Source organism: Schistocerca gregaria, chromosome 3, assembly GCF_023897955.1.
Source record: "Schistocerca gregaria isolate iqSchGreg1 chromosome 3, iqSchGreg1.2, whole genome shotgun sequence".
Classification (NCBI taxonomy): Eukaryota; Metazoa; Arthropoda; class Insecta; order Orthoptera; family Acrididae; genus Schistocerca; species Schistocerca gregaria.
The window spans coordinates 796,080,888-796,108,011 of record NC_064922.1 but is presented as its reverse complement, the minus strand read 5'-3'; the positions used below and the strand labels follow the sequence as shown (position 1 = coordinate 796,108,011).

The 27,124-nt window shown below is 43.0% G+C and overlaps 1 protein-coding gene across 2 annotated transcripts in view; it reads right to left on the bottom strand.

Annotated features, from left to right (window-relative positions):
* Positions 1 to 27,124, bottom strand: part of LOC126354639 (potassium channel subfamily K member 18) — a 503,048-nt gene that overhangs the window by 401,225 nt on the left and 74,699 nt on the right. For both annotated transcript variants that reach the window (XM_050004409.1, XM_050004410.1), the window contains exon 2: positions 7,269 to 7,645. In XM_050004409.1, the coding sequence (XP_049860366.1) occupies positions 7,269 to 7,645 (377 nt within the window). The remainder of the gene's footprint in view (positions 1 to 7,268; positions 7,646 to 27,124) is intronic.

Here is a 27,124-nt window from a genome sequence, read left to right as displayed (position 1 = left end):
CACAAGAGGTTGAGAAAGGTGTATGGAGATGCTGCTGTCGATCGCAGTACAGTTAGTCGGTGGACAAGCAGGTTACGTGATGAAAAGCGGGCACGGCAATATTGAGGATTGTCCCCGCAGCGACAGGCCTCGTACTGCACACACTCTGGACATTATGAAGAGAGGTAACGAAATGGTGACTGCCGACAGACGCATCACAGTGAACGAATTGTCACCCTACGTTGGGATAGGGGAAGGAAGTGTTTGCAGAATACTAAAAGTGTTGGCCTTAATAAAGGTTTGTGCCAGGTGGGTTCGCAGGATGTTGACAGTGGCTCACAAAGAAACAAGAAAAACGCTATACAGAGAACTTCTGGAACAGTGCGAGAATAGTGCAGATGAGTTTCTTGGAAGAAATGTGACAGGTGATGAAACATGGCTCCATCATTTTTCACCAGAGACGAAGGGCAATCGATGGAGTGGCATCATGCAAATTCACCCAAGGAAAAAAAATCAGAACCACACCTTCTGTTGGAAAAGTTATGGCTAAGGTGTTTTTCGATTCCGAAGGACTGTTGCTTGTGGACATCGTGCCAAGTGGAACCACCATAAATTATGATGCATATGTGACGACACTGAAGAAATTTCAAGCTCGACTGAGTCGTGTTCGACCACATCGGCAAAAGCAGGATGTTTTGCTGTTGCACGACAATGCACGGCCACATGTAAGTCAAAAAACCATGGAAGCGATCACAAAACTCGGATGGACAACACTGAAACACCCACCTTTCAGTCCTGACCTGGCTTCATGTGACTATCATCTCCTTGGGAAACTAAAAGACTCTCTTTGTGGAGCAAGGTTTGAAGATGATGAGTGACTCCCTTGAGCACGCTGCCAAACAGTGGCTCCAACAGGTTGGTCCAGAATTTTATCGTGCGGGTATACAGGCGCTGGTTCCAAGATGGCGTAGGGCAGTTGAGAGGGACGGAAATTATGTGGAGAAACGAAAATATTGCTCCTAAAGGATGTATCTACACACTGAAAACTTTCAAACATGTAGAATAAAAGATGGCTTTTAAAAAAAATACTGTCCATTTCTTTTGGAGTGACCCTCGTAACTGAATAAATAAAAAAACATGAAAATCTTCCAGTTATTTATGACGTGCATAACTGTAGTGAAGCTTTTAAATTTGTTGCGGGTAGGTGGCGGTAGCAATCTGCATCACGCATGTGCGAATGGTACGGGTGGCGCCGCGACGTTATAGCGGAAGACGGTAGGGTAACAAACAGTCGCTAAAGTGAGATTACCATTTCTAGACAGAAAAGCCGAAACCGATGCACGAGAATATTCACGAGTTACAACGGTAGTAGCAGAAAGAGTCTGGAGCTCGGACACATACACGACCAATAACTGCCCAGACACGTGATAAGTTCGAAGCCAACGGAACTGTTAAAGATATGCAGAAGGCAAGATACGGCGTTCCACGAACAGAAGTCAGAATTCAGTGCTGCGGTATTGCAACATTTCTTCTGGTCACTGCGGAAATGTGAGTAGTGGGCCGAATGCAGTAATCCTTTTTGAGGATGCAAAGTGGAAAATGTGCATTCTAATAACACTACACGCGATTGAGAAGGACGACGTAGACTGAAGAATTGAGTGCTGCGAAAAGCTTTAATACATGGTTCGTGGGACGCAATTCACACTCACAGATTGACAGTTATTGAACTATATGAAGAAAAGAAACCTAAATTAGTTACAAACTACAGCGCGTACACACTCTGGCTGGCATGTAAATGTCACTACAGTAATTCAGATTTAAGCAATGTTCGTTATACCTGCCATCATTGGCAATGATGTGGCGCAGACGAATTGCGAAATTCTGCATGATATCTTGAAGTGTTGGAACATAGATGCTGTTGATTTGATGATGCTATTCCAAGCGGGTGTAAAATGAATGCGCACAACGGAAAATAATAAACGCTAAATTAAAATTTTGCCCTGTGCGACTACCCCCTGAAGCAGATCTTAGATCTCTTAATTCTATAAGTTACAATCTAAACATAAATGAATAATGAAGGCAACTAATCCTACTAAATGATAAACAATGCTCCTGCTTATATATTTATTGTAAATTAAAAAAGCATTTAGATTACAAAGCTTACATTTCGTAAGTAAAATTACTAATCAATTGCCCATCTCTGCCCCTTATCATGACTGCGCGGTCTAACATTAATAATGTGAAATGACTGTCATCATCAACATACCAAACACTAGAAGAGACTACTTTCAAAGACGATCTACGATGGTGTGGAACCTCAGTGAAAATAAACTAACCTGATCACAGCTGTTTAGCTTTTATAGTCCTAATAACCTGAAGCAGTTTGCGATATCACCGTATGCACTGCGTCCGGTGCGTCGAAGTGATGGTTCTCGTACTCGTCTGCCACGATGGAAAAACCACAGCCAAAAGTAAACTCTTTCAAACACTAGGACGGCAGAAGGCGGTCCTCTGACTACTATACTCTAGTACTGTCTTCTACTCTCTGTGTTCTACAGACGAGAAACGCGAACTCCCATCCACAAGGACGGAGATCAGATAAAGTCTGAACATAAGTATAGGCAGAGGAAGTGCTCTCAATTACTGAACGCTGCATACTCAACGACGACTTCGAACCAGGAGGTGAAGTCCAGAATCGTATAGGTTCGCAACAGTACAGTGCCTATCTGTTCTAACTATAAACTCTCCTGCGAGCAAAGACAGCAAGTCCGTCTGTACCAACAAAAGCTGATGTCGAGAGATGGTCGCACGGGGGCGCTAACAATGCAAGACTTCGTCTCTCCACTGCGGCCTCCCAGCAAGGCTAGGCTCCCCACCCTCTTTATACCGAAAACGACTCATTTTCCAGAAACCATGGAATATTCTCCCTGTCTACAGATTCTTTCGAACGCCGACCAACCATATTTTAGTCTTCTGTCGTCCAACGTGGAAAGTTTGCGAGGAAAACTTATACTCGTGCAATGGTACGTTTCTGAGTAAAAATCCTTGGAAACAACCCAGCCTGCGTGTTTTCCGAGGCGATGCTTCCTCATTCCTCTCAGCTGCGTCCAAGATTTTCCTAGTTTCCGTAGTATAATACTTTCTTTCCGGCTGCAGCACCGCACAGTCGCGACTCTATTGTGCCCCAGCGCTCAGCTGTCCCAACGTCCGTCTTGCTACCTCCTGTGTTTAAGCAGGACCAGCACACCTGTGTGGGCCTTCCATCCAGGGCCTGCATTCCGCCTGCCGTTTCATTTCCACTGCCGTTGCAACCTCTACTAGTGTGATATTAAAGACACACCGTCACCTTTCATGCAATAAGCGTTGTGTTGTTGTTGTTGTCTTCAGTCCTGAGACTGGTTTGATGCAGCTCTCCATGCTACTCTATCCTGTGCAAGCTGCTTCATCTCCCAGTACCTACTGCAACCTACATCCTTCTGAATCTGCTTAGTGTACTCATCTCTCGGTCTCCCTCTACGATTTTTACCCTCCACGCTGCCCTCCAATGCTAAATTTGTGATCCCTTGATGCCTCAAAACATGTCCTACCAACCGATCCCTTCTTCTAGTCAAGTTGTGCCACAAACTTCTCTTCTCCCCAATCCTATTCAATACCTCCTCATTAGTTACGTGATCTATCCACCTTATCTTCAGTATTCTTCTGTAGCACCACATTTCGAAAGCTTCTATTCTCTTCTTGTCCAAACTAGTTATCGTCCATGTTTCACTTCCATACATGGCTACACTCCAAACAAATACTTTCAGAAACGACTTCCTGATACATAAATCTATATTCGAAGTTAACAAATTTCTCTTCTTCAGAAACGCTTTCCTTGCCATTGCCAGTCTACATTTTATATCCTCTCTACTTCGACCATCATCAGTTATTTTACTTCCTAAATAGCAAAACTCCTTTACTACTTTAAGTGTCTCATTTCCTAAGCGTTAACAGTTATTTACAAGGCATGCGTGGCAATGTCAGTCTCCTTTATATATTCATATATATATATATATATATATATATATATATATATATATATATATATATATGATGTACATCCTATCAATGATACCTTATTGTGTTTGTAGGTCACGGCAAAGGATGTGAATGGATGCTTGTAAGGTGCGAAATTATAGCCACCTTACACGATTACCTCCTAAATACAGTTTTTAGCTCAGCAATGGTCTTGGGGTTATTGCTGTGCACCTTGTCTTTAATGTAGCCCCACCGAAAACAGTCTCATGTGCTTAGACCCGGAGAATATGGCGGCCAATCCGAGGCCCATGCCAGTAGCCTGGGTACCTCAGAGCCAGAATGCGGTCCACAGACTACTCCTCCAAGACATCAAATACTCTCCTGCTTCGATGGGGTCGAGCTCCGTCTTCTATGAACTACATCTTGTCGAAATCAGGGTCACTTCAAATAATGCGGATGAAATCATCTCCTAAAACCTTCACGTACCGTTCGGTAGTCGCCGTGTCATCAAGGTACATCGCACCGATTATTCCGTGACTGGACATTGCACAGCACACAGTCGCCCGTGTAGGGTGCAGAGGCTTCTCGATCCCGAAATGCGTTTTCTCAGTGCTCAAATGCGCCAATTTCGCTTATTGACGAACCCATCCTAATGTGCAATGGCCGACAACAACAAGGCGCGGCCAACCGTGGAGTTTTAATTCCCTGAAGCAAACAGTCCAGAAACTATGATGATTTTATTTCATATAGTTCACTGTCACCCTGTAGACCTCTGGTCTGGGTACGATGGCAATCGAGCATTGTGAATAAATAGTAGCGTCATGTTCCGGAAGTTCTACGCCATCTTTGTTGTTTAGAAGCTGCTCTTTGTCATTTCTAATGTGTCTTTGTGTCAAAAATTGTAGTTGCCATTCTAATTTAAAAAAGTATATGGCTTATTAATCAGTGAGGATTTTTTGGATGCCGTTGTATATGACCTTTATTTGTCACAATTTTCTTTATTAACGGTGTCACCTCGAGCTTCGACAACTAATATCATCAACGTGGTCTTATCTCTGCCATATCAAACCCATGATCCGCCCAAATACTATCAGTTAAAGGACACAGTTAAAATCTAACAGTCAACGGCCTACTAGTGATTTAGTGTAAGATGACACCATTTGGACTGATCGTGAAATAACGGTAATCTAGGTAAAAAGAGAAACCGTTGTATGTCTCCCACGCCTGGCTTCTTCATTCCAGGTATGTTTCTTATTTATCCGCAAGTAAACATGCGGTACAGAATGGAACTCGCTTAAGACCTTTCAGAAACGGCGATCACCGGGAATTTAACTTTCAATCGAATGGAGGTTAACACAGAGCCTCCGCTTTAGTACCCACTTATCCACAAAGGCCCTGGAGGTAAGGCCATTTGATGACAGTGTTATTGAAACTAATAGCTGACAGTTGTAACAGAAAATGAGGGTTTTACTATGAAGTAAAAGTGAATATATTTAGAAAATGAAAATTACTAAAGCTCTCACTACGGTGTTGCGGTATGTTTCCGTTCCTAACATGAATATTATGCAGTTCTACAGATTACTGGCGTGATTGTGGAATTAGACAAGGAAACAAGGGTGACACCAAACCACCGTTCGATAGTGGTCCTTCGCACTCTTCTTTATTGAGTACCTAATCAGTGGTATACGAATGTAAGCCAACCAAGAATGGATAATAATAAAATATAAAATGGGTTGTGGTGTTCAGTTCTGTCACCAAACCTCCCTCACAGGGCTACCAATATTTTGCTTTGTTTCAGAGACTCAAATGATTCACAAGGGAAAGTTTTTAAGCGACCTCTCTTATTTGCCAGGAGAAGCCGAAGTTGTCAGAAGATTCGTCCAACAGTGCAAAAGTCAGTCCGTCATGGAACAATAGATAAGATTTTGAACTAAACAAATAATTCAATAATAGTTAGGAAAGGGGAAAAAATCGAAGCGTTACACAGAAAGAGACAACTTCGAATGTCTAGCTATAGCCCGAGTACTTCTGTACTTCGATGTAGAAAATGGTGCATAAACTCAATGGCAGGTACTGCGCTGAATAAATATGTACCGCAGGAACAGAATCAAAACAATAACGTTTGTCTTTTGTGTCAGTCAAAGAACTAAACTGGGGTAAGCGTTTATATTCACAGTAACTATAGAAACAAATCGGGCATCGTTACTTTACAAGGAAATACTGTAAAAGTATTTAAACGACATTCTGGCCAAAGGGGAATATACATCTTCATTTTTCCCCCGCTTTGAGGGGCATCACTGCACATTCTTAGTTTCAGTAAAATCAAGTATACGGCAAAAATATAAAAAAAGGAAACGGCTGAACATAATTATTTTGGTGTTGAATAAAGTAGCTGGCAACCGAGCCTAAGAAACGACGAGCTATTTACTATAAGTCCTTGTGAAAAATACTGAAATGTAATCCAAAATTTAAATCTGCCCTCGAGTTGCCCATGATCAGATGGAATAGAAGGGAATTCTAGGAATGACCTGAGGACAGCATTAGTGCTTACATATACGTTGCTCTTTAAGTGAAAGTACTGCACAATAGTGCACGCACATGAGGAGCAAGTGTGACTGTCAAATTGTGTGCTGATGCCACAGATTTTGATAGGAGGGTTGTCTGAAAGCTTATCCGTGACACAGCTTGTATACAAAGCTAAGTAGGAGGCATTCGAATCAACAGGTAGGTGGTGGCAACTACGTAAACAACAGATTGGAAACAAAGTAAGAAATATGTTACTGATCAGCATCAGTCCGTACTCCAAATAGGAAAGTAGGTATTATTACGCCAATAATATTTAACTACAGAACAAGGGAACTGTCTGAACTTCTGCAGATTTCCAGCAAGAGTGGGAAATAGAGGAGAAATGCTACCCTTCTGGTGAAATGTTATCCAGTTGTATACGTATCGAATGAAAAGGAGAATAATAATGTTAAGAGCAGTTACAAACACAGGAAAAAGAAAAAAATGAAATGGAGACCGTAATGCTGTAGACGTTTCTCTTGTTTGACAAACGTGTATTTGTTGAAGCCAACACTGTTCCGGGTAACGTGGGAGTGACAGCGAACTGAGGCTAATTTAAAACGAACTATTTTCCGATAAAGTTAAAGAAATGGCACGCTCGTGTGAAAATACGTCTGGCTGACTAGTTACACTGTAGGTCCAGCAATGAAATGGTTTGAGAATTAATAAAAGGGAAACGAGGGGCGGAGGCGGGAGAGAGTGGTGCCCACCTTGTTGTAGAGCCAGAAGGCGACCTTCTCGCCGACGCTGAGCCCTGACTTGGCGGTGTTCATGGTGAAGTCCTTGAAGCCGGCGAACTGTTTGAACATGAACTCTGAGGCCTTTGTGGGGTAGAGCTGCATGATGCCGAAGGGGCCCATGGGGTTGGCGATGGGCAGCGCGCCAGCCGTGCCGGGGGTGAGGGGCGTCTGCTGGCCGGCGGCGGCGCCTGCGCCCGCGCTGCGGGGGCGGCCCGCCCCCGCCCCCAGCCCCACGAACGGCGTCTGCGGCGGCAGCTGCAGCGACAGCGGCGGCTGGCCCTGCGGCGCCGTCAGCTGCTGCTGCTGCTGGTGCTGCACGTATGCGTACTGGTGCGGCGGCACGCCTCCTGTCAGCACACAGTCGGCAGTCAGCAACACTTCTCAAAATATGCGGCCGCCGACAAGTAGACTGAAACGTGAGTACAGTAGAACCCTGCTCATCCGACCTCGGATGGTCCGACTACCAGCTTAAGCCTACCGCCCCATTTTCGATGTTTGTTTACCTACACGGGTCACTGCTAAAGTTAGGAATGGACTTGTCGATGGCTCTTTGTCTGCCATATGGGTCAGCACACAGTTTATCGCTGCTAGATGCGATAATTTGATCACTTTTGGTGTGAAACAACTTGTTCGTATTGTTGTTGTTGTTGTGGTCTTCAGTCCTGAGACTGGTTTGATGCAGCTACTCTATACTGTGCAAGCTTCTTCATCTCCCAGCACCTACTGCAACTTACATCCTTCTGAATCTGCTTAGAGTATTCATCTCTTGGTCTCCCTCTACGATTTTTACCCTCCACGCTGCCCTCCAATACTAAATTGGTGATCTCTTCATGCCTCAGAACATGTCCTACCAACCGATCCCTTCTTCTGGTCAAGTTGTGCCACAAACTTCTCTTCTCCCCAATCCTATTCAACACTTCCTCATTAGTTATGTGATCTACCCATCTAATCTTCAGCATTCTTCTGTAGCACCACATTTCTAAAGCTTCTATTCTCTTCTTGTCCAAACTAATTATCATCCATGTTTCACTTCCATACATGGCTACACTCCATACAAATACTTTCAGAAACGACATCCTGACACTTAAATCTATACTCGATGTTAACAAATGTCTCTTCTTCAGAAACGCTTTCCTTGCCATTGCCAGTCTACATTTTATATCCTCTCTACTTCGACCATCATCAGTTATTTTGCTCCCCAAATAGCAAAACTCCTTTACTACTTTAAGTGTCTCATTTCCTAATCAAATTCCCTCAGCGTTCGACTACATTCCATTATTCTTGTTTTGCTTTTGTTGATGTTCATCTTATATCCTCCTTTCCATTCAATTGCTCTTCCAAGTCCTTTGCTGTCTCTGACAGAATTACAATGTCATCGGCGAACCTCAAAGTTTTTATTTCTTCTACTCGATCAATAAGTGTTATTGTGCACATATTTCTGTATAAAGTAGTGACAATGTTCTTCTTACAAATTAAAATGTATGAAACTAAATTGTGACAGCAACTGAACGTAAACATTAGATGCTGTTCTTAAAAGTGGACGTTGAGCCTAGTGACGTAAGTGAGTGAATCAATACAGCTGATAACTGTAGAACGAAGCAAAATTAACGGAGAGCAACTCATTGATGCTGTAGCTCGTACAACCCAGGAGAACGAGAAATGCTGATGATGACAACGAAGACATACAGACGCTAAAAATACATTTGATACAATCCTTCAATACATCGAACAAAACTCTATGTCTACCCTAATAAATAGACTTTTGTGGGTTAGGAAATGTCGGAACATAGTCACAAAATCAAAGTTGTCTTTTGGTAAGCGTAAGGACATTACAGACTTTTTCGTCCTGCTTAAGACTGCAACATTTTGTTTTTACGTGTGATTTCTGATATATTAAACAGTTAAGTGCAAATCTATTGGGTGTCAACGTAGTACTGTTATAAGGCATGTACAGATGTTAAATTTTTACTCACAGGAACAACGTATTACCGTCCGATACAGACGTACTTTACAGCACAGCACAGTGGCCGCGCTGTTCTAGGAACCGCGAAACCGTTGCGGTCGCAGGTTCGAATCCTGCGTCGGGCATGGGTGTGTGTGATGTCCTTAGGTTAGTTAGGTTTAAGTAGTTCTAAGTTCTAGGGGACTGATGACCTCAGAATTTGAGTCCCATAGTGCTCAGAGCCATTTGAACCAGTCAGCACATGCGCCACTGTTCATTACACTTTCGTGTAAGATTTTTTAGTGTACGAATGTTTTCTTTTCGTTTTGTTACTGTTTTAACATGGTGCAATATTTCAGACAGTATTTCCGGTTGACCATTAGCGTTGTTCTGCACTGTATTGCAACATTGCGGGTCAATAAAAGTATCCCTCTAATAATCGGAAAGTTTTCGAATTCTGACCATGCTCCATGTCTCGTAGGGGACGGATTAGCGAGGTTCTACTGCACGTTGGAATATAAACATTAGGAATGGTGAAGATCCTTCACTGTGCACTGTGCATATACAAAGTATTTCAAAAGCTTTCAGCCTATTTCACAAGACCACTTTCTTCTTCTATAGTGTATCCGAGAATTCTATATACCCCTAGGTAGAACCAATACATTGTACGAGGTGTGATTGGAAAACATTAAAAATGGGCTTGTAATTGTACAATGATGGTACTTACATGCTACTGTGATGCATTCCCTTCAAAATAGTCCCCTTATGACTGAACACACAGATTCAAAGGGTGTTTGCACTCTTGGAAACACTCCTGGATTTTTTTTCCTGAAGTGTCTTGAGAACGCTCTCCGTATTTGCCTGCATCTCTTCAATCGAGTGAATTTGCTTCCTTTCAGCGAACATTTCAGTTCGGAAAACAGGTAGAAATCCACAGGGGACAAATTAGGGGACTATGGCGGTTGTGGAAGCCCAGGAATTTTGAATTTATTCAAAAATTCAATGATGAAGAAGGTAGGATGAGCCACAGCATTGTCATAGTGTAGCACCCACCCCCTGTCTTTCCACAATGCAGGCCTTTTCTTCCGCACATTTTGGCGCAAACGCTCAAGGACACATTTGTAGTATTATTGGTTAATTGTCTGTCGTCCAGGGCTAAATTAATGATCTACAGTACCGGTAGAATCGAAAAAAATCACCAACTTTGTGTTCACCTTCGACCGACTTTGCCGTGTTTTTTTCGCTCATGGTGAACCTGAAGTCTTTCACTGTCAATACTGCACTTTGGTTTCAGGATCATATCCATATACCCACCATTTGTCACCTGTAATTACACTATTTAACAAATCTGGGTCATTTTTAGTCCGGTTAATCAGTTCTCGGCACACTTTAAGATTGGTATTGTCTCTGGTCACTTGACAACACTTTTGGAATGAAGTTTCCGGACATTCGATGTATGTTCAGATCTTCAGTTAAAATTGGCTGAACTGCATAGAAACTTAAATTAAGCTCATCAGCCATCTCGCTGTTGAAAACATACTCATGGACATGAAGTTTCTGTCAGAGGGCGTTAAAGAACAAGGAAATGACTCACTCCCCACTCTTCGTGTATCTACCCGCCATAACAGTAAGTAGTAGCGGATCCATTCTTAAAAGTTTCCAATCACACCTCGTATACTATGTATTGCTTACCGAAGCACCAACAAAAAATGATGTATAAGCATCTCGCGAATCAGCCCACCATCGTGGTTGATTAAAATTCTGTGTATCTCCATGTCCGTGATGTCATCTCGTGCAGGATCTCAGGAGTCTCGCTTCGAAACGCTTCCTCAACACTTTTCCGCAATTCTTCACCAGTGTGCGATCGACGGTGATCCACTTGAGACTTGATTATTAGTCCCCATAATGAATTGTCTTGCGGGGTAAGGGACGTGATTCGTGGTGGCCGTTTCAGTGGTGCTGGACATGTTGCTCAATGGCAATCAATCCAGTGGCCTCGAAGTCGTTCGTCAAGGAACTCACGCACCTGAATAGTAAAGTGCGCTGGAGCTAGCCCTGCTGGAACTACACACGGTCCGTGATTCCCTTCCCATCACGCTGCGGTATTAAGCACGTTTATAAAATGCCCAATTAAGAGTTTTCATTCATGTACTCTTCAAAAATATATCGTGCGCATTGGTATAGGTAATGACAGTTTGCCCACCTCTTTCACGTAACTGAGATTTCCCTTTGATCAGAAAATTACATTGTTGCTGTATAAGCTGCAATAGATTCAACAGAAATAACTATCTTGATAGAGGCGTAAATTATGCCAAAAAAAGTGCGACAGGCTGCATCGTGTTGATCCATGTCATTGTGAAACAATTCATTCACAAACATCGGTTTATACTAGTCATTAAAATTCCTGCGTTTGAGGCCGCATTGTCAACTATAAAATTCCGACGTTTCGGCGACTATTGCAAGACGCCTTCCTCAGGGTGTATTGCTGCCTCGTGAATGAGCACTAGTATTGTTATGTATATACTATGAAGGAGTGCTGTCGTTGGATATGAGGGTGCGGAGGTAGGGTACTAGGTGTTCTTTTATTGGTCTTTGCATTTTGTGTTGTCATTGGCGGAGATAAGCGTTTTCCATTGGAGCTTCCTTTAACGTTGCTTATTGGTGGAAGCCGGCGAATAGGAAACTGGGCGGCGACTGCAGCGTAGCGTTGTTTACTAACTGCGTAGCATCGACTAAGGCGCGTCAGCACTCTGTGTATCCTCGGCCGCTGTGGCCCACCGCGCGCCTGTTGCTTTGCGAGAGCTGTCCTTCCTCAGAGCTGTCACTGCTGGCAGCCAAGGCGCTGTGGAAGTCGGTACCCGTCTTCTCTATTTATGTTGTCGGGCTTGGCTATTTCTGCAGCCTCTCTAATCTTCCTCCTCGTCACCAGTACGAGGGCCTCTCGAAATTCGATCTTTATCCTGGTGTTCTGAAACCGCTAATTTGTTGTATTGTTTGTGAAGGATACATCTCTAGCGTTCAGTCTCACCTACATACACCAGTCCACATTCGCGCCAGATTAATTCGGGTGGCATGAAACTTGTCAATTGTCAATTGTATCTTTCGCCGAGCTCAGAACGTCTTTTATTTTGTTGTTGCTACGAAAACTCGGCTTAATACCTGCCCAATTGAGAATTTTGCCCAGACGTGCAGCAACCCCTTGTACGTATGGCAGCAGGACGGTGTTCAGTGCTTATTTCTATATTTCCCTATTGCTCTCTTCCTTCGGCGCCATACCTTTATGTATCATCCTCCTGTAGTAGCCATGAGCTCAAAAAATGCACCTGGGGTTCTGCATTTCAGCTTTGTGTTCATTACTGATTCAGTAGGCTCTCTTAGTTAATAGAAATAGTCAAACGACCCGACAACATGAATAGAGAAGACGGGTACCGACTTCCAGCGTCTTTGTTGCGAACAGTGACAGCTTTGCGGAAGGACAGCAACAGGCTCGCAGTAGGCCACAGCGGTGGAGGGTACACAAAGCGCTGACGCACCTTTGTCGATACCAGGCGCTAGTAAACAACGCTTCGCTGCAGTCGCCGCTCAGTTTCCTATTCACCGATTTCCACCTATGACAAGCTGTAATATCTCTTTATATTCGATGAATTATACTGATACAATTCTACCCTTGAATGACGGTTACTGATTTTCTATCTTCATACTCGCAGAATCCATGCGCAAAATAGTTTCATACAATAGCTATGCCATGAGCGCGTAATTATTCTTTGTAGTACTCTCTCTGGTGGTTGTTACAGATGGTCTTCGTGCCGACTAGCCTGAGCATTGTTTGAAGAATTATAATCTGAATATTGAGATTTATGACAAAAGATAACGGATACGAAATTTTACAATTAAAAGGGAAATCTATATATATGGCTCCTTCATACAAAACGTGTGTATTTGACATTTGATATTCATCGATATAGTGTGTAGTTGTTAATCAGAAGGGAACTTCCCAAAGACTGGATACGAACCTGCATTTAATAGTCCTAGAGCTCCATTACTTCTTCGGAAGGTTAAACTTCATCAAAGCCAAATATCCGCTTGATCTGAGGTTTCCCGACTGATTACACAACGCTTCCAAAATTACGAGGCATTATATTTGTACAGATTAGCAGACTGCCGCAAAGCACGAGCCTGCAGAGAAGAAGAATCATCACCTGATTTCATTCTAACAAGTAATTCCTATTATCAATGATTCATTGCTCGAACGAATTGAGAACTACATAATTACATACATAGGAGGAAAAATTACAAAGCAATAAAGGTAACTCCAATGGAAAACGCTTATCTCCGCCAATGACAACACGCAATGCAAAGACCAATAAAAGAACACCTAGTACCCTTCCTCCTCACCCTCATATCCAACGACAGCACTCCTCCGTAGTATATAAGTAACCAAACTAGTGCCCATATAGCAGTTAGCAACACACCCAGAGGAAGGTGTCTTGCAATAGTCGCCGAAACGTCGGAATTTTATAGTTGACAATGCCCCCTCAGGCCCAGAAGAATTTCATTGACCGTGACAAAGGTCGCTGAAGCCTACCTTTACATCGGTTTATACCCTTTCCTTTTCAAATCTTTTAATGCGGTTGTGGAGTGTAGTCCACGGTACTCGTAGGTGAGCTGATTTTCTGTCTGTGAATGTCATTGTAGATTGATTGAACGATGGCAGAGCACGTTTTATCTCCTGTTTCTTGCGTCCACCACCCAGACTAACTTCGACGCTGCCTGAAACAAGTGTACGTTTCTTACAATGAAGCAGGGTTGATTTATGAGGTGGGAACAGGGATACTGATAAAACTGTTTATTTCCTAATTTGTACTGGGATTTATCGGAAATCCTGTACATTAGTTATGATAGAAACGTGGAGCGGATTTTTAATTACGGATCGCAACTGAACGTTTACCCCGGTGAAGATGAAAGTGTACTTCCTGCCAGGAGTTTCCTTGATATATACAAAATACATGTCCCTTTCTTCGTTTGAACAAGTGGAATTCAGTTACAACACTGCGACGAGATTTTCGTCGAGACTACGTAACAGTACCTCCTACAGTTTGTATTATTTGAAGATGGCACCAGTTGGTTGGTTATGTAAGGCGAAATCTACAGATCGCCCACACGCGGAGCACGCAACACAGTTTTGACTGTAGTCCACAAAAGCCTACCCGTCGTGTCAGTCAAGCGTTAGCAATTACTCGCATGTATATCCGGCGTGTTTTGAGGCGATGTTTGTCTCTGAAGCCATACAGAACTCATTTACTACATTTCTGAAAACAAATGAAAGTTCAAAAAAATAGCTCTAAGCAATATGGGACTTAACATCTGAGTTCATCAGTCCCCTAGACTTAGAACTACTTAAACCTAACTAACCTAAGAACATCACACACATACAAGTCCGAGGCAGGATTCGAACCTGCGACCACAGCAGCGGCAGCGCGGTTCTGGACTGAAGCGCATAGAACCGCTCGGCCACATGGCCGACACAAACGAAAGTTTTTATCTTAATTATAATTATGAGAAATATCACCAGTTGTATGTGCATGAATATAATTCATGTGCATTTCTAAAATTATTGTAGGACATACATGACACAGTTTGTATTGTAAATTCGCATTTATTCCCACCGATTTCGGCCCTTGGCCATCATCCAGGAACGGTACCAACGTGGAATAAAGAAAATAAAATTTAGAAACCTACAATGTCGAACTAACATGATCGCAATTTGGCACTTATACAATAAGGCCTTCATCTGTCATACATCAAGCAGCATAAGAATAACATCCTTATTACAGTCACTATTATTGATCACAACAAAACAACAGAGATTCAGAACCAGATTATCTGGCTAATTCACGGGGAAAGGACAAACTGAACGTTATGCTTTGGGTTCTCTCCGGATACAAGTCAGATAGCAGTGTTGAGATATAGCTACATTTTTGATCAGTGTGATTCTGAGGAAGTGTCGAGATGAATGTCGCTGTATAGAACTGTAGGAGAGGGGCAGCAACCCTTCATCTGGCTATGGGCGACAGGATCATGTGCGGACGGTGTTAGTGAGGGGGCGGGGGGGGGGGGGGGGGGGTTCGAAGGGGCTTATTTGTGTAAGATTCTTTCAAAGTGCTTTCCCAATAGCCATTTGTTCTGTACAACAACTTGGTTCACTCAAAAATCAAACACATGTTCTTCGTGTAGTGCTTTGGCACTGCTGATTTCCCCATCATGATTAATATTGTGACAGATGTCGCCCAAAACACAGAAAGACAGAGGGACGCAAAAAGATATAAGAATTGGAGATTTTCTGCCATCCATTCCTCCAAATGTGCTCTAATGGACAGTCAGAAGAATTATGTGTGTCATCACATCTACTCTCCATGTACTCCCTAAGCATATGTTCCGCTGGCATGATTGTTATATTAATTCACTTTTGCTGACACGAACTTTAAATAAATTTTACAAGCATACGCTTCATAAGTTGCTGAACCATTGATGATGTTGTTGTGGTCTTCAGTCCACAGACTGGTTTCATGCAGCTCTCCATGCTACTCTACCCCAGGCAAGCTTCCCCACCTCCAAGTGCCTAAATCCTTCTGAATCTGGTTATTGTATTCATCTGTTGGTCTCTATCTAACATTTTTACCTTCCACCCTGCGCTCCAATACTAAATTTGTAATCCCTTGATGCCTCAGAAAATGTCCTACCAACCGATCCCTTCTTCTAGTCAGTTTGTGCCACAAATTTCTCTTCTCCCCATTTCTTTTCAGAACCTCCTCATTATTTTCGTGATCTACCTATCTAATCTTCTGTATTCTTCTGTTGGACCATATTTCGAAAGCTTCTATAGTCTTCTAGTCTGAACTATTAATCGTCCATGCTTCACTTCCATACATTGCCACACTCCATGCAAATAATTTCAGAAAAGATTTCCTGCCACTTGAATCTACACTAGATGTTAACAAATTTCTCTTCTTTAGAAACGTTTTACTTGTCATTGCCAGTCTACATTTTATATCCACTCTACGTTGATAATCATCAATTATTTTGCTCCCCAAATAGCAAAACTCATCAACTACTTTAAGTGTCTCATTTCCTGGTCTAATTCGGTCAGCATAACCTGATTTAATTGTACTACATTCCATTATCCTCGTTTTGCTTTTGTTGATGTTCATCTTATATCCTCCTTTCAAGACACTGTCCATTTCGATCAACTGCTCTTCCAAGTCCTTTGCTGTCTCTGACAGAATTACAGTGACATCGACAAACCTCCAAGTTTTTATTTCTTCTCCATAGATTTTAATTCCTACTCCAAATTTTCCTTTGTTTCCTTTAATGTTTGCTCAATATACAGATTGAATAATATCGAGGATAGGCTACAGCCCTGTCTCACTCCCTCCCTACCACTGCTTCTTTTTCATGCCGCTCTACTCGTATAACTGCCATCTGGTTTCTGTACAAATTCTACATAGCCTTTCGCTCCCTGCATGTTAACCCTGCCACCGTCAGAATTTGAAAGAGATTATTCCAGTCAACATTTTCAAAAATGTTCTCTACGTCTACAAATGCCAGAAACGTAGGTTTGCCTTTCCTTAATCTATTTTCTAAGATAAGTTGTAGGGTCAGTATTGCCTCACGTGTTCCAACATTTCTACTGAATCCAAACTGATCTTCCCCGAGGTCGGCTTCTACCAGTTTTTCCACTCGTCTGTAAATAATTCGTGTTAGTATTTTGCAGCTGTGACTTATTAAACAGATAGTTCGTTAATTTTCACACGTGTCAACACCTGCTTTCTTTGGGATTGGAATTATAAAATTGTTCAAATGGCTCTGAGCACTATGGGAGTCAACTGCTGTGGTCAATACTCCCCTAGAAATTAGAACTACTTAAACCTAACTAACCTAATGACGTCACACACATCCATGCCCGAGGCAGGATTCGAACCTGCGACCGTAGCAGTCGTACGGTTCCGGACTGCGAGCCTAGAACCGCGAGACCACCGCGGCTGGCTATAACATTGTTCTTGAAGACTAAGGGTATTTCGCATGTCTCATACATCGTGCTCACCAGATGGAAGAGTTTTGTCATGGCTGGCTTTCGGAATGCTATTAGTAGCTCTAACGGAATGTTGTCTACTCTCTGGGTCTTCGTATATAACCTTCTTTCATGATTCTTAAACCATGTGTTAGCTATGATTAAGTTATGCTCTGTGCAAAATTCTACCAGTTCTTTCATTCCTTACCCCCTTTCCATATTTACCTACTACTTTCCCTTCTCTCCCTTTTCCTATTATCGAATTCCAATTCCCCATGACTATTAAATTTTGTCTCCCTTCACTATATGAATAATTTCTTTAATTCACCATACATTGCATCAATCTCTTCGTCATCTGCAGAGCTAGTTGTCATACAAACTTGTACTACTGGTTAGGCGTGGGCTTCGTGTCTGTCTTGGCTACAATACTGTGTTCACTATGCTATTCGTACTAGATTACCGGTGTTCTTACTTTTTTATTCATCATTAAACCTACTACTGCATTAGCCCTATTTGATTTTGTATTTATAATCCTGTTTCATCAGTCCACAAGTCTTGTTCCTCCTGCCACCGAACTTAATTAATTCCCACTATATCTAACTTCAACATATCCATTTCCCTTTTTAGATTTACTAACCTACTTGTCCAATTAAGGGGCCTGAAATTTCACGCTCCGATCCGTAGAAAGCCAGTTTTCTTTCGACTGATAATGACGTCCTCCTGTGTAGTCCCTGCCTGCAGATCCGAATGGGAGACTATTTTACCTCCTGTATATTTTACCCAAAAGGACGCCATCACCATTTAACCATACAGTGAAGCTGCATGCCCTCGGGAAAAATTGCGGCTGTAGTTTCCCCTTGCTTTCAGCCGTTCGCAGTATCATCGCAGCAAGACCTTTTTGGTTATTGTTACAAGGCCAGATCAGTCAATCGTCCAGACTGTTGCCCCCGCAACTACTGAAAAGGCTGCTGCCCCTCTTCAGGAACCACACGTTTGTCTGGCCTCTCAACAGGTACCCCTCCGTTGTGGTTGCACCTACGGTACGGCTATCAGTATCGCTGAGGTACGCAAGCCTCCCCACCAACGGCAAGGTCCATGGTTCATGAGGGGGTCGGGGGAACCATTCATTATTGCCAAAAAACGTTGATAAATGCCATATTCTAACACCTACGTACTGAAACTGATGGTTTTTTTCCGTTGCCAGGTAACATTACAGGTAGCTCACTCACCATTTGTAAGGTGCCAAAATGCTGAAAATAACACATTGGCTTTCTACATCAGACAAAAATCGCAAAATTATAAAAAGTTTTTTTATACATTACTTTACAAGTAGAGTAAATTGTTTCCACCATATGGTATTCGATATAGATAGATGGCTCGTACACACCTTCTTTTACGCGAACTTATCGAAAGAAACCAGGTGGGAGCAGATCAGGTAACAAACGTGAGTTTCTTTCCCTGACTAGACTACAGTGTGCGTCTGACTCAGCTGTCCATGAGCAACAATTGCAAATTCATCTGAGGGATAACTCACAACAGCACGATAAGTACGTCTCTCAAAAGAGACGCTTTAAAACTGGAGCTCTTCAGTGTGGGGTAAGATGATACAGGCTATTAACCAGTCACTAAGCTCGGCAGGCCTGTGTTGATGGTTCCTCGTAAATGTAGTGCCGAGATTGTCAACAGTCCGTACAAGATTAGTGCTATACCGAGTACTCTGTATTTAGCGAAGCAGGCTTCATCTGAGAAAAGTACACATCTAGGACAGTCAGCATGCGACGCTGCAGCACCTAACGCACAATACGACGCGATGTGATACTTCAGCAGGTTTAAGGCTCGCACTTTTTGTGAGCGGTATGGGTGTAACTATGTTGTATTTTACTTTTCTACACATTACTACGCACAACAACCATTTCAAGTACCAATGCTTACCAATGCTCCGCCGTCGCCTCTGCTCATCACTTGATGATATACGGTCTGAAGGTGATTTTTTGTAATATCGAAACCGGTTATCAACTAACTTATGATTAAGTTTTTAATCAATCCTTCTGATCAAGACTAATTAGTACTTCAGCTATCAGATAGTTATTAAATTCTAACAACGTTTGCAAAAGTAATTAGCGCATAAATGAATTTTATCCATAGTGGGTGCTTTTAAACTCAGTGACTGTTCCTTTATAGGGCATAGAAAACTTTGATAAATCAACCTTTGCAATGCATCTAAAAGACCATGGTCCCTCAGCAACATCCATTACTGAAACCTACAAATACTGCACACTGGGACAAAGGAAAGAAAATGGATCTGCTCGAAGAGCTAGAAATTTATATCCACAGCACTAACTCACCAGAACTTATTCTCAACGAACAAGTGGAGCTTGCAAACAAGTCTTATCTACACATATTTAATGACATATTCAAAAACAAAAACTAATTATCCTCTGATACAATAACAATGTAATATTCTATGGAAATTCGATGCAGCAGTTCGAGTGTCATTATTGTAATTTGTAATAGTCACACTGTAAACACAAGCCGTATCTGTCATTGTGTAATTTGTAATAGCTTTCAACATTTCATTTGTGTCACATCATTGTATATATATATATATATATATATATATATATATATATATATATATATATATATATATATATATTCCTGGAAATTGAAATAAGAACACCGTGAATTCATTGTCCCAGGAAGGGGAAACTTTATTGACACATTCCTGGGGTCAGATACATCACATGATCACACTGACAGAACCACAGGCACATAGCCACAGGCAACAGAGCATGCACAATGTTGGCACTAGTACAGTGTATATCCACCTTTCGCAGCAGTGCAGGCTGCTATACTCCCATGGAGAAGATCGTAGAGATGCTGGATGTAGTCCTGTGGAACGGCTTGCCATGCCATTTCCACCTGGCGCCTCAGTTGGACCAGCGTTCGTGCTGGACGTGCAGACCGCGTGAGACGACGCTTCATCCAGTCCCAAACATGCTCAATGGGGGACAGATCCGGAGATCTTGCTGGCCAGGGTAGTTGACTTACACCTTCTAGAGCACGTTGGGTGGCACGGGATACATGCGGACGTGCATTGTCCTGTTGGAACAGCAAGTTCCCTTGCCGGTCTAGTAATGGTACAACGATGGGTTCGATGACGGTTTGGATGTACCGTGCACTATTCAGTGTCCCCTCGACGATCACCAGAGGTGCACGGCCAGTGTAGGAGATCGCTCCCCACACCATGATGCTGGGTGTTGACCCTGTGTGCCTCGGTCGCATGCAATCCTGATTGTGGCGCTCACCTGCACGGCGCCAAACACGCATACGACCATCATTGGCACCAAGGCAGAAGCGACTCTCATCGCTGAAGACAACACGTCTCCATTCGTCCCTCCATTCACGCCTGTCGCGACACCACTGGAGGCGGGCTGCACGATGTTGGGGCGTGAGCGGAAGACGGCCTAACGGTGTGCGGGACCGTAGCCCAGCTTCATGGAGACGGTTGCGAATGGTCCTGCCGATACCCCAGGAGCAACAGTGTCCCTAATTTGCTGGGAAGTGGCGGTTCGGTCCCCTACGGCACTGCGTAGGATCCTACGGTCTTGGCGTGCATCCGTGCGTCGCTGCGGTCCGGTCCCAGGTCGACGGGCACGTGCACCTTCCGCCGACCACTGGCGACAACATCGATGTACTGTGGAGACCTCACGCCCCACGTGTTGAGCAATTCGGCGGTACGTCCACCCGGCCTCACGCATGCCCACTATACGCCCTCGCTCAAAGTTCGTCAACTGCACATACGGTTCACGTCCACGCTGTCGCGGCATGCTACCAGTGTTAAAGACTGCGATGGAGCTCCGTATGCCACGGCAAACTGGCTGACACTGACGGCGGCGGTGCACAAATGCTGCGCAGCTAGCGCCATTCGACGGCCAACACCGCGGTTCCTGGTGTGTCCGCTGTGCCGTGCGTGTGATCATAGCTTGTACAGCCCTCTCGCAGTGTCCGGAGCAAGTATGGTGGGTCTGACACACCGGTGTCAATGTGTTCTTTTGTACTTCCTAGCTCTAAGTTCTCAGACAAAAATGTGGATCAAAAACATTACATAAAGTGTATCACAAAACGTCGCAGTCTATAATAGCTTTTCACGTTTATATACGTGAAACACCCTTGCACTTCCTGTGGCTAAGTTCTTTGACCATTGCCTACATGTTTCTGTATGAGCAACATCTTTACACCTGCTACATCCACGTTCTTTGACCACAGCCCACACACTTGTAAGTAAACACAGTGTATTTCATGATTGCACATCGTAATAGTGAAACATACAGCTAAACTTTTTAAAACTGAAATATGGACGTGACAATGATAATAAATGTGAAACTAAGTGGAAAATCGGTCACCTCAGCGTAAATATAATAATGATGCTTCAGCTTTATGTAAGTACAGATATATTTTCGACAAATGCTGCCTTGCCACTCACAATTTTCCCAGTTGTATCTGTTTAGTCACCAGCAAATAATTTTATTTTTTTATGCAGTGATCTCCAGAATATAGACATGTATATGAATGCATAAACACCTGAAGATGGGCTCAAGTCCGAAACCGGTCATGTGACAAATAAATAACCTTTTATTGTGACTGGTACCGGAAATTTTTCTCCACCCTATAGCCCATAAATGCTTATAGTCTTTCTGTTCATTGTAGTCACCCGTTTCCTTAACTGTTTGAGCAACCTTGGGAACCTGGTGTGCACCAGATGCCTTCTGTGCACGTACTTTGGAGCCACCTTTTCTATGGCCTCCATTTGGAATCAGTCAGCGAATATAAACACCTGGGTGAAACAGTTTGTGAAGAAATGAAATGGAATAACGACATACATTCAGTCATAGGTAAAGCAGGTGGCACACCTCTGTTCATTGGTAACATACTACAATAATGCGACGTACAAGTGAGATCGCTTTCAAAACATTCGTTCATCACATCCCACAAAATTTCTCTGTTGGGACTCATAGTCAACAGGAACAACACGGTACTTTGTAGGTATACAAAGAAAGTCAACAGGAGTGGACACAGGTTTTTTTTATCTACGAGAGAGCACCTTTAGGCGTTGAACAACCTGACGCTTGAAAATAGACTGCAGCTATCCCATGAGAGCTTATTTACATCCAAAAACCCAACTAACTGAGCAATATAAGGATACACAACATCCCCTACGAAGGCGTTGCGAAGACATAATTAAACCAATTACAGCGTGCGCAGATACTTTTAAGCAATCATTCTTCCTTCGCTTCATCGACGAATGGAACAGGAAGAAATTTTAATACGTCGTAAAGAAGGAAGTACTCTATTAAGCCCTGTCTTTCCAAGTGGTTTCTGCAGCTGTAGATGTTAATTATGTAACCGCGTTCACCGCCAGTTCAATAGGACTGTTCGATTATACAGATGAGAAAACAAACGTGTACACAAATATATTTATGTCAAAACTGAAGATGTTGGTGCAGGCTTCATGCATGTGCAATGTATTGTCTGGTCGCATCGCCATTGTGCAACTGTGGCCAAGAAAAGGATGCCAGCCACATATTTGTTGGCTGCCCGAACAGATACAGCGTTATAAGTCTCCTACTCAACGTCTGATCACCGTCTGTTCCTGTTTGCCGACATTTGTTACCGTAGTACACTGTCTGAGAGACTTGAGGCTATGTCGCCTTTCATACGTTCTTTATTTGAAGAACAGGCTTCGTTTTATTACAATACTGCTGTAATTTTATGTTTGTGTTGATGTACAATGTATGAAGTCCTATGTGTACGTTGTTCTTGATTGTATTAACAATTATATGTGTGATGGTCGCTGTATGAGACCTCCTCAGTTGCCAAAACATTTTTTTTCTTTTTAAATCCATCTTCAGTTGGTTAGTAAGATTAGTTCACTTACCCCACCTCCGACGCCCCACCACACCGAACCCAGGGTTATTGTGCGGTTCGGCCCCCAGTGGACCCCCTCCCCCCTCCCTCCGGGAACGTCTCACACGAGACGAGTGTAACCCCAACGATCGCGTGGTAGAGTAATTATGGTGTGCCCGTACGTCGAGAAAGTGTCTGCGCAGGAATCGCCGACATAGTGTAACTGAAACGGAATAAGGGGAACCATCCCGCATTCGCCGAGGCAGATGGGAAACCGCATTAAAGTTATACACAGACTGGCCGGCACGCCGGAAGTTAAATGAAGGGTTTGTAACATTAGGAGTGCAATAGGAAATCTACTGTTGGATGCAGAGGAGAGGGCCAATAGGTGAAAAAAACACATTGAAGGCCTCTGTCACGGAATGAAGAAAGACACAGCACAAGGGAATTCGAATGTGATGGAAATCGGTAGATGCCTTTGTAAATGTACAGACAAACAAATGAATACAATTTCAGAAAACCTGGATGACTTATGTTTGAGAAAGAACTTCAGAAACTGAGCAACTCGTTAGCGCGTTGGTCCATTTCTGGACCTTGTGCAAGCAGTTGTTCGGCTTGTCAATCATTGAAGGAGTTACTCGATGACCGCCTATGGGATGTCGTGCCAAATTACGTCCAATTGGCGAGTTAGATCGTCAAAATCCCGAAATTTTTGAAGTGCCGGACCATAATGTGCCAAACGTTCTCAGTTAAGGAGGGATCTGGCGACCTTACCGGCCGAGGTAGTTTCCAAGGACAATAGACAATCTGTAGAAACTCTACGGCGGGCGGACATTATCTTGCTAATATGTAAGACCAGGATGGCTTCCCACGAAGCGCAAGAAAACGGGGCGCAGAATATCGTCTACGTACCACAGTCCTGAAAGGCTGCCGCGGCTGACAACCAAAGGAGTCGCGCTGCGAAAAGAGATGGCACCCCAGACCGTCACTTCTGAGTGTCGTGCCTTATGGCGGCCGACATGGGTGTTGGTATTCCACTGCTCTGCGGGGCGTCTCCAAAAGCGTCTTCGGGTTGGGCTGGAGTGATGAGTCCCTCTTTGAATTTAGCCCAATGTCCAGCGGAGAAGTTTGTTATCAGTGACTAACCTACAGCCTTCATTGTCCGCATCTTCGTCTTACTCCGACTGAATTTTTGCAGAACTTTGTGAAGTCATATAATACGTATGCAGCAAATAGACTTATAACCAACCGTTCAGGACCGGTTAAGATAGGATTGGGATATGAGAAAAGAGGTGAGTTAATGTGACATTACCATTTCAGTGGAAGTGTTACAAGATGCACATGATATCCACTGGAAGATAGAAACACAAGTGACGAAACTAACATGGGCATACGGATTTACTGTCGAATCAAAGTGTAGTCGAATAACCAAAATCTGATGCATAAGCGCTGGTACGTACATAGTACCTTCATTTGTAACGTTGGTAGAAATGACATTTTGAATTTGTTATTGAACTCTTAAGTTTCTTTGTTTGTGTACGTTTTTGTAAAGGTCAGTTACATCCAAGAAGAATACTTCTTCTTATTACAGAAAGTTATTTCGAGTGGTGACTACCTCTCTGATATTTTATGGCGAGATCATGATGAATGGAGCTTCGTAAGCTTTTCCCTGTGGGATGCTTCTTGTTTCACACTATCTGAAGTGTGTGTAGTGCACAGAAACTACTTCAGTCACAGTTTTCAGCAATAAATGACGAAATTTCCTTCACACTAACATTGTTGGGTCACATTGTTACGAATACATAGAAGTAACCAGAGTAACCAGTTTCTAATTTCACTATGTTATTCACCAATGTGCCAAAACATTAGGGTTAAAAGCGTGTTGGTTCTTCTTTAGAGCGCATTACAACAGCTATTCTGCATGTCATTGCTTCCAGAAGTCCGTGGGAGAGTTTCGGAGCCTTGTGGCACCAGCTGTCCACGCACAGGACACGAAACTATTGTGATATAGGTGGTGGTGTTTTGTGGGCGCTAAGCTGGTGCTCGATAGTGTCCCAGATGTGTTGGATCGGGTTCAGATCAGGCAAATGTGATAGGCGAGAGTTCAGTGTCATGGTCCTCAAACCACTGAATCACAATTCTGGCCTTGTGACACGGACAGTTACTATACCTTCCTTGAAGATTCCATCGCTGTCGGGGAAGACGTCAAGCGGGGAATCGATTCAGGAATGTTTATGTAGGCCACAGCTGTTTGGCGCCTTCAATTACTACCACAGGTCCCACGCAACTCCAGATGAATGTCTCCACGGCTAACACTGTTTGAGTGGTGCACGTTTCGAGTAACTGTTCCAAGCAACCTTAGATAATGAGTTCCACTGTAATTTTATTTCCCTGTTTATGTTTTATATTGATCTCATTTTTCTAACTTGCCTAAGCGCTCTCTACTGATATAGTTTATCTCATTCTTATATACTGCTAGCTCACAGAAAGTTCCGTACCTAAAGACTGGAAAGTTTCTCAGTTCACACAATACCCAAAAAGGGACATAGGAGTGATTTTCTGAATTACAGGGCCATATCACTAACGTCGATTTGCAGTAGGGTTTTGGAACATATGCTGTGTTCGAACATTATGAATTACCTCGAAGAAAACGATTTATTGACACATAGTCAGCACGAATTCAGAAAACACCGTTCTTGAGAAACACATGTAGCTCTTTATACTCATGAAGTAATGAATGCTATAGACAGGGGATGTCAAATTGATTCCATAGTTTTAGATTGTCGGAAGGCTTTCGACACCGTTCCTCACAAGCATCTTTTAACCAAACTGCGTGCCTATTGAATGTCGCCTCAGTTGTGCGATTGGATTCGTGATTTCCTGTCAGAAAGGTCACAATTCATTGTAATAGACGGAAAGTCATTGAGTAAAACAGAAATAATATCCGGCGTTCCCCAAGGAAGTGTTATAGGCCCTCTATTGTTCTTGATCTATATTAACGACACAGGAGACAATCTCAGTAGCCCTATTAGATAGTTTGCAGATTATACTACCATTTACCTGTTTTAAAGTCATCAGATGATCAAAACGAATTGCAAAATGATTTAGACAGGATATTTGTATGGTAATTGACCGTAAAAAAAGAAAAGTGTGAAGTTATCCACTTGAGAATTAAAAGAAATCCACTAAATTTCGATTACGTGATAAGTTACACAAATCTTGAAGTTTTAAATTCAACTACATATTTAGGGTTTACAATTAAAATAACCTAAATTGGAACGATCACATAGATAACGCTGTGAGTAGAGCAAACCAAAGACTGGGATTTGTTGGCAGAATACTTAGAAGGTGCAACAGGTCTACTAAAGAGACTGCTTACACCACGCTTGTCCGCCTTATTCTGGAGTATTGCTGGGCGGTGTGGGATCCGCATCAGGTGGAACTGACGGATGACATCGAAAAAGTTCAAAGAAGGGCGGCTCGTTTTGTACTGTCGCGAAATAGGGGAAATAGTGCCACAGACGCCATACGTGAATTGGAGCGGCAGTCATTAAAACAAAGGCGTTTTCCGTTGCGATGGGCTCTTCTCATGAAATTTCAATCACCAGTTTTCTCCTCCGATTGCGAAAACATTCTGTTGGCACCCACCTATATAGGGAGAAACGGTTATCACGATAAAACAAGAGAAGTCAGGTCTAGCACAGAAAAATTTAAGTGCTCGTTTTTCCCGCGCGCAGTTCGAGAGTGGAACGTTAGAGAGACAGCATGAAGGTGGTCATTTAACCCTCTGCCAGGCACTTTATTATGAACAGCAGAGTAATCACGTAGATGTAGATAAGGGTGACGCATAATCACAAAAGACAGTTTTTAATGTCGTGACCATTACTGAGACACATTACACTGTAACAT